The sequence below is a fragment of the Vigna umbellata genome, chromosome 1 (genome assembly GCF_029865625.1).
Source record: "Vigna umbellata cultivar VRB3 chromosome 1, Vumbellata_1.0, whole genome shotgun sequence".
In the NCBI taxonomy this organism is placed as follows: Eukaryota; Viridiplantae; Streptophyta; class Magnoliopsida; order Fabales; family Fabaceae; genus Vigna; species Vigna umbellata.
In genome coordinates this window covers 33,467,503-33,476,674 of record NC_142165.1, presented here as the reverse complement: position 1 = coordinate 33,476,674, position 9,172 = coordinate 33,467,503, and the positions used below count along the sequence as shown (strand labels likewise).

Genomic DNA, 9,172 nt, shown 5'->3' with positions numbered 1-9,172 from the left:
ATGTGTACAAAAAGAGACGTTACGAGAAAAACAGGAGTAATCTCGAGGATCTTGTTGATATTTTTCAATGGAAAATTAGATTTTTTAACTATCTGTTTTTTATTTTTGTTTTTATCTTTTGAGATATTCTATCAATCAAATCAATTAACTAATAAAGCTCTCTTTTATAATATTTTTTTATATTGCCGGTGAAAAATCCAGAGCAATTGATTAATTAAAATTTTGAAAAGTATGTTTTGAATTATTTTAACTGTTTTCAGTTTTTAAAACATCTTATATTAAAGGGTTAAATATGTTTTTAGTCCCTAAACTATTGACCGTTTCTGGTTTTCGTCCCTCTTTCAAAGTAAGGTACAATTTGGTCCTCATTCTTTAGAAAAACGTTCGTTTTAGTCCTCAAAATTTTGTTTTTAGTCCTCGTTTTAGTCCTCAAAACGTTCATTTTTTCGACTAAAACAAACGTTTTTTAAAGATTGAGGACTAAATTGTACCTTACTTTGGAAGAGGGACGAAAACCAGAAACGGTCAATAGTTTAGGGACTAAAAACATATTTAACCCTATATTAAACTAGAACAAAAAATAAAATTAATTTGAGATATAATGAATAATTTTTATTAAAGAATATAAGAATATAAAATAAGTATCTATATCATTATATAAAAAATATTATATATATATATATATACATATTTATAACTTAAAAAAATTACAGTGTTATTATTTAATTTTTATAGTATAAAATAACTTTATTATGAATAAGTTTTAATATTTAAAAACAAGTTATTTTTTAAATTATACTTTTATAGTTTTTTATTTCCTTTTAACGGGTTCCTCTGGTTAAAAAAACAAGAAAAAAAAATTATCTTTAGTTTGAACACATAAATTTTTCTTTTTACATAAGTTGAATTTTAGTCTTTTTTTTCTTTTATTTGTTATATGTAATTTTTATTCTACCATCTTTTAGTCATATATATATATATATATATATATATATATATATATATATATATATATATATATATATATATATATATATGATCATTTCTTTGTTTAGATAAAACAATCTTAAATTGAGAAAAGTTTTGCTAGTTAGAATCTTGTAATACTTAATTTTTTTTTCATATGATCAGTCTCTTTATTTAAATATTATATTTTAAAATATATATAATTATAACACTTAAATATAATTATTTAAATAAATTGTAATCCCAAAAATAATAATTATATTTATTTTTTAATATAAATATAAAACAAAAATAAAAAAGCACAACGACCTGCGTATATCTAATACGAAATATAAAAACTAGTTCAAAATAAATATAAAAGCTTGGAGAGATATCTAATTCAAAATTAGAAACGAAATCCTAAAAGGTTTATCATATAGGATAGCTATCAAAATTTATATAAAGTATTATTCAAATAGTTTCTCAATGTTAAAAAAAGAACAATGTTCTATTTTCCAAACCTTAACTAATGATTATTTGTTTGATTTTAAATTACAATTAATAATTTTTACAAAAAATATTATCCTTTGAATACTTTTATTTTAATTTATAAACATAACACACTTTATTTAAGTTAAAATTATACGGTGGGATAAGCTAATTGAAAGTTTATAAACTTGAAACTAGTTTAGCTAATATTTGGTTTCAATAATGTTGATATTTTTAGATTGTTCAAATATATATGCTTTTAAAAAATACATTATAGAATAATAATTATTTTTTAATACTTTTAGATTGCACTTTTTTAGAATGTGTTAAAGTTTAATACTTTTATAATATATTGAACTTTTAATTCATTACACAAAATACCTTCAAGAAGTTATTTTTAGAAAAAAATAATAATAAAGTGAGGTAAATTAATAAATTGTAAAGATTCTGGCATTTTGGAGAGTGCAACAATTTTGTGATTTCTTTAATAGGGCTTTTTGGAAATTTCTTTTCTTTTTCAAATTCATGCTTCTATTAAATATTTTGCTAAATTTTTTTTTATTTCCTTAAATAGTATATTAAAAAGAATTGATTGGAAGCGACCCAAGAACTTAACTTGTGGACCTCAATTTTTACTCTACATTTTAACCATTTATTATTGATTTATATAAATAAGCATTCAATTTATACAGGCTAAGGTGGAATTAAAAGGAGTTTCAGCTAAAAGGGAGTATCACAAAAAGAAATTGTCATATCATGTAAGAGTAGGGTGTTTCGTATTCAATTTTCCAAAATATCAAATGTGATGGAAGAAGAATAGAAATTCAAGCATCAATTATCAATGGACACTCAAAATATTTAAGGCTCGCGAGCTTTAAGCCGTAAAACGAGAAAATACCTTAAATATAGTAATTGATTTTATTAATGTTATCAATAAGTTAATTTTAAGTATTGTAAAATGTGTCACTAATACTGACTAAATGACGGTATTGTAATTTACAAATAAACCTATTGAAAAAACCCATGATGTTACAAAATTACTAAATTTTTTCATAGACAATTGGCCAGTAGAGAAATTATTTTAATAAATTATAAATTAAACTATCTGGATCGTAATACTCAGTTATTATAAGTCACTAATGATTAGTGTACTAGATTATAACTTTCTACATCGAGATCTAACAAAATAGGATAACTAATAGTGAATGTTCTAGTTAGGATACAAGAATGTTCCTAAAACTTTAAGATCATCTTAGAAAAAGATCAAACATAGATCTCTTGAACATGTAGAGGGAGGAGATCAATATCTTCAATAACAGTTTTTAGTGTTTGATTTTTGGCTTATGCAATATCGTGTGATAAGACTAACTAGCTCTTTTGATATCAATTAATAAGCATATAAATTGTATCAATATATATTAGCTATATATAAAAATAATAGTAGATTTTTTATTAATGTATTATTCATTTTAGTTTTTATTTTATTTTATTTGAGGTTGGGTTTTAACTCTTCTCGAATTCCTGTTAGAGCTGCTGAACTGATGAAAAGAACTGAAATGTAACTCATGAAGCCAGAGCAACAAATGAAAGGACAGAAACTCTTAGATCTTCCTCTAAAAACCATTCCTGTTAAGAACATGTAATATTTAAAACAAATACAATGCGTTGGTTAGGTTTTTCGAACCAATATACATGGAGTTGAATAATTAAAGGAACATCCGATGCATTGAAAGAATCTAAATCTGTTACTGACACATAATTCCTTTTTCTCTATACTTTTTACATGCTGCAGTGATACAATGCCATACCCTCTGGGGTTTCCTCAGCCCTTAATCTAGGGCGGGTAATTTATGAAGGAGAAGCAGTTTGTAGGAATTATATAAGTGCAAACATCTCATCTACTATATAATTCAACTGATCTTTCTAACAACTCGTAGTTGTTGCCTGAAATTTCTTTGACTCTTGATCCGTTTTTGTATACTCTGAAAGCTGGGATGGAGCTCACACCTTCAGACTTTGCTAAGTAAGGGTGGTCTTCGATTTCCACCTAAAAAAGTATCATTTAGATATAAGTACGAAAAACGAAAGAGACCCAGAAAACAAAGTTAAAGGATTGATGTTGGTTAATGTTGGTTTTGGTAAGTGAAGTTGTTTCTTTGCTTTCTTAGTTCATTCCTTCATAGAAAGCTATTTGGTTTTCTGTCACATGACCAACCTTGAGGAAATGAACTGATGGGAATCTTTTGCTGGTTTGCTCCAACATAAGTAACACTTTCTTGTGGGTTGCCTTGTTGCTAAAGAGCACCACAGCCATCCCTGTTCAATAGCCCTCACAACTGGTTAGTGTATTTGTAGTACTCATGTGAATGCAATTTTCCAACAGAAGAAGCCAAATATGCCTTACCAGGTGAGGTTACATAATGTCTGAACCGATCATTGCTTGAGATGAAGACCAAGTTTGAACCAAATTTCAAGTCCTTGATATCTTCACCGCGTAGCATCTTGAGTTGGAGTTGAGCTTCAAACAAAGCCCTTGCCACTTCCTCATCCCCTGGCCTTTCTCTCAATAGCATTTCATAGTCTTGAATAGCAGCTTCCCACCGTTCTAACTACATGCACACAAGAAAATCACAAAAGGGTCATTGTTACTGCGATGAAGCATGTAGCGGAAGAATTGAATCATAGCATATAAATTAAAGTACCTTGGCATTGCAATCTGCCCTCCTTAACCTTGCTTTGCTATAACCTGGCTGAAACATTAGTGCGGCGTTACAATCTTCAATTGCTTTCTCATATTGGCCAAGCTTAGAACGACAAGCAGCTCTGTTGCATAACAGAACTGAGTTGTGAGGATCATGATCAAGTCCTTCGTTGTACACGGCACATGCTTCGGTGAATTTTGAGGCCTTGAAGAGCAAGTTCCCACTCATTCTAGCTGATGTTGCTGCTCTGGCCCTCCTTACCATTGCATTCACCTCTCTATTTCCTGGATCAACTTTAGCTGCCTGCTGAGCTGCTGTCACAGCTTCCTCAAACCTTTTATACATCAAAGTTCAATTCATCTTCAGATTCTGATCTAATTAGCCTCAGAAAATGTAATAACAAAGCATTAACAGCGTTTTGCTGATAATTTCTACTGTTTGGTGTATGGAGAAATGTTATGAATTATTATTATTTTAGAATACATCATTCCTTCATGTGAACTTCCAAATACATATATCATGAGAAGAATTTGTCAAACACATAAAAATAAAGCATTCTCACCAACCTGCCAGCGGCCAAGTAAACCATTGCCCCTATCATCAACAGGTAAGCGCTCCGAGCCGGACCAAATACCTTGGTACACCAATCAAGTGGAAATTTTGGCATATTTTCATAGATGGCATAAGCCTCTTGATATCTTAGGAGCTTCAGAAAGGCTTCAGTTTGTAAAGCATAGACCTATCATACATGATCAATTTTTAATTAATCAGCATGAATCATAGCAGCTGTGTGCTGTGTATTTCTTGAGACAAATATTAATGAAAAGGGGAATTCTTGATATTTCCAAATTGACAGAATTATTGGAAAATTGAAGGAGCGTTGATACAGAATCTAAGATTAAAAGAAGAACTATTTGGGGTTCCGTAAGAAACCTCAAAAATAAAATGCTAGACCAAGGAAATGACTAACCTGTGGAGCTGAATCAGCACCTAAGGATATTGCAGACTGTGTTTCCCTTAGTATATCACTCCATGCATTTACTTTCCGTGCTTCTGTGCATTTGTTAAGGTGATTTTGGAGAGCCTGAGCTTGGAAAGCAAGTATTGAACCAGCACTTCCGGTTGATTGATTGCAATCCAGTGCTTTTTCTGCTTCTCCCAACCTGCATTCAAATTTGCAGTATCATAAGTAAAAATACCAAACAGAATACTATCACGATGCAGAGCATACTTAACATCATTGAATAAAGCATTATTATGACTGAGTACCTGAAATATATTGTGGCCAAACGGTTGTGAGCTCTGACATACGACGGGTCTAGTTTGATAGATTCCTCACACTCAAAAATTGCTTCTTGAAGCCTTCCTAAGCCAATTAAAGCTGCACTCCTGTTGCAATGGTACGTTGCCATATTTGAATCAAGAGCAATTGCTCTGTCATACAAAGACAAAGCCTCTTCAAATCTTCCCTGCTTGTATGCTTCATTTCCCATGGATTTCAGCACTTCAGGGTCCACTTTTTTCTGCCTTGGACTAAAAAACTGTCCAAGCTCATTGCCAGTGCTGTTCCTCCTCATGATATTCCCCATCAAGCCTTTGCTTGTATTGGAATAGGAAACGGGCACATAGTTGAACTCTGCATTTTTAGGCATGTACTCCACACTCTTTCTCCTTGGGGTGTTATTCACTAGCAAATTCCCAGTGAGCTTCAGTTGAGACTTATTGTTCTCATTGCCGGTGCTTATCCTAGCAAGTGCAAGAGAATTTTCAGTGGGGTCTCTATATGGCTTGCTCTCATGATTCTTGTCCTTGTTTTGTTGAACCTTAGTGTGAGTTGAAATTGAAGTTCTAGGAGATGACGTTGATGATGTTGAGCTTCTTGCAACAACATCCGAATGCCTTTGATTTTGACTGTTTGGGTACGTACTAAGTTGTTGTTGATGAACAGAGGCAGTCTTTCGTGCCAGTTTCTGTTGTGCACCACTCAGTCTGAGTGGCTCAGTGTCAGTGCAGCTTTTTTTTGTAGCCTTTAATTCTTCACTTGGGGTTTTCTTTGATTCTTGACTTTTGCCATCATCATCACTCAGTGGATTCTTGAAGGGTAGGGAGTGAACAGAGGCTTTTCTGAGCTTGTGGCTTTTGAGGTGGAGAATTCTCCCCATGAGGCCACACCCCAATTCACTCCCTACCTTGTTGTTCTTTGCCTTGGCTGCCATTAATTATTGTTGAAGAGGTTTTTGAAGTGCCAAAGAAACAAGTATATGTTCTTGCTTAGACGCAGGGAAAAACAAAACAAAATCAACCAAAGAATAAAGCACAGAAACTGAAAGATATCTGAGATGAAGCACTTTGTTATGCAAGAGGCTTGCCCTGTAGAAGAAGGTGTTTATGTGCATATATATATATATATATATAATCCTTAAAGTCTTATAGAGTGCCTTCCGAGAAACTACTTTACTTCTTTGACTTCTTTCCGCGCCTTTCGGTACACAAAAAGGCCAAGCCTCTATGATTCAATTTCAAGAGTAGTAGTATGGTAAGATCATAGCATATGCATGTAATTAAGGAAAATTCATAACATAAGTTCTGTGGTTAAACAGAGACCAGGTTAAAAGTGAAATTTCACAGATTTGAACATGTCAAAAAGGAACTAAAATTCACATCTCACAGAGACAGCGTCGGATTTAAAATGCTATTATTTGGCTCAGCCTTTGGGAATCAAAGGCTGAGGTAGAATTAAGTGTCTGTGATGTCAATGGTAAAGAAAGATGTTATTTGTAGAATTGTTTGTGGGTCATATATTATTTTATTAATCAAGTTTGTTAGGATGTTCCCTCGTGTAGGACCAAGGACTTGAGTAGTTTAATTGACATTAAATAGAAAGAAAAGGTTTGTTGGATTATAAAAATAAGGTTTGTAGCACAATCTTTAGGACCGATAGAAACATGTTAGCAAACAAGATAATCGTTTTATCAATTGCTACTAACCTCTTCGAACCTTCTTGTGAATCATGATTAAATTCAACATTTTTCTTTATATGTAATTAATTTTTAGACAAACCATAAACGCGAGATATAAGTGTATCCTAAAAAATATTGTACGTTGTTTGTTTCTCATTGATGAGAAACCACATTCAACTAGGCTTGAATCTCTTATACTTAATTTCATTACATGATTAAATTTTTTAAGCTTAATTAAGTTTTAAATTTTCATAAATTTGAGTATTTTTTAATTAATCTTTTATTGAAACTTTTTACTTCATCAAGTATATACAAATTTTATATTTTTTACTTGAATATCTATGAATTGATTTTATCTTCAAGTAAATTAACATAACTATTTGATTTTATACTCTCAAGCACAACAATAAAAATTATCTCTACCCTAACTATTTTATAGGAAATGATATTTTTTCATTCTTTTAAAAATTGAATATTAAATAAAAAATCAATCTAACTATTTTTGGATAGGAAATAATATCATTTCCTAAAATAATTAATGTCCCACAATTTTCTTCTTATCTAAGTTTGCGATGTGGTGTTTAACACTGGAAAATCAAATTTTTGTCATTCAAGTTTATGGAGAGATCAAACATAAAAAGGAAAATATAATTATCTTACATATTTTATGTAATCAATATTTTTTTAAAGAAATTTAATTCAAAATAATTAAATTTATAAGAGACTTAAAATATAGTTATACAATTATTAAACTTTTTTATTTTTATGTGAAGACATATAACCAATATCTACCAACCACGTAACTAAACTTATACTTAAACATTTAATGAAACAAATTAATTTTTTAATATAATCTCTCTTTTGGCGTGTGTAATTTAGGGCAACTATGTAAACAAATGAAGATATATTCCATTCATACTAACTTCCGATCAATCTTATAGAATGGAACCTACTGAAGATTATGGGCAGTTAGATGTGAATTGATTTCTTCTATTATGTCGTAGTGTACTTCTAATTATAGTTATTTATATGTAAAGTTTATGTTCGGTTCAGGTGTCACATCTTTACTTTAACCAAATACTAACATTTTGACCTATTCCTTATCTTATATTTATACAACTTCACCTAGTTACAATTTTCAAACTACAAAACATAATATTCTTCATTCACAACATAATTTTATATCACCAAAAAATATAACTATACATATAATTAATTAAGGAATGATACAAGGTCACTTTGAATCATCGTATAGGGCACCACCATGTAACCTCTCCGTAAGGTTCATGGAATTACGTCCATCAACCATACTTTGAAATTACATACTTTGAAATCATCAACTTTCACTTTGGAAAACAACTTACAACAATAATCAATGATATAACATAATACAACTCAAACATACTTCATAAGACACTCAATAGTTCATTTTAAACAACTTAAGACTAAAAGAAAAGAGTGAACTAAACTTGAACCATTTGCATAGCGCACACATTCGTAGAGCGAGACCAGAGGCTTCTCGCACAGTGACCCAACTCGTTGTGCGAATCCTTAGACAGAGACCCACTCCTCAAAACCATTCACACAACGGTTAAACTCGTTATGCGAATAAACTCTGTATTGTATCAGACCCCAAACCCCTCGCATAGCGCCCCAAATCACTATGCGAGAGCCCTAGACAGTGGATCAGACTCCCTAAACACTCGTAGAGCACACTTATTCGCTATTCGAATAAAATTGACAATAGTCCCACTCCCCAACCAATCGCATAACACCCCGATTCGCCATGCATATCATCAAACAAAGAGCAACCCTCTCAACCCATTCACACATTCACTGTGCGAATGCCTTGGCAGAGAGCATCTCGCAAAGGTGATTCACTATGTGAATCCATTCGCATAGTGAGTCTGCATAATCTGCAGAATGAAATTTTGTAGAATTATGCAACTCAACCAACAATTACCAATTCTAACCATTTTTTCCAACTTCTAACACCCCTAGATTATTTTATATACTTAATTAGACTTGACTAAGTGATTCTAAACCTTCTCAACATCAATCTAAAGTGTTTATGAA

General features: G+C 31.3%; 1 protein-coding gene across 1 annotated transcript; it reads right to left on the bottom strand.

Annotated features, from left to right (window-relative positions):
* Nucleotides 1-3,140: 3,140 nt before the first annotated feature.
* Nucleotides 3,141-6,617, bottom strand: LOC124823988 (TPR repeat-containing thioredoxin TTL1-like). Its single transcript, XM_047296337.2, has 7 exons — nt 5,406-6,617; nt 5,107-5,299; nt 4,703-4,875; nt 4,137-4,470; nt 3,839-4,043; nt 3,650-3,750; nt 3,141-3,481 (listed from the first exon to the last, which is right to left on the bottom strand). Exons 1-7 carry the CDS (start codon nt 6,350-6,352, stop codon nt 3,329-3,331), a joined length of 2,106 nt encoding a protein of 701 aa, XP_047152293.1. The 5' UTR covers nt 6,353-6,617; the 3' UTR covers nt 3,141-3,328.
* Nucleotides 6,618-9,172: the final 2,555 nt, after the last annotated feature.

Excerpts from the sequence above, each read along its gene's own strand:
- LOC124823988 (XM_047296337.2), bottom strand. The coding sequence starts at position 6,352 with ATGGCAGCCAAGGCAAAGAACAACAAGGTAGGGAGTGAATTGGGGTGT. Across the intron at positions 4,876-5,106 it reads GTGCTGATTCAGCTCCACAG|GTCTATGCTTTACAAACTGA; the intron begins GTTAGTCATTTC and ends CATGTATGATAG. Across the intron at positions 4,471-4,702 it reads GTTTACTTGGCCGCTGGCAG|GTTTGAGGAAGCTGTGACAG; the intron begins GTTGGTGAGAAT and ends GATGTATAAAAG.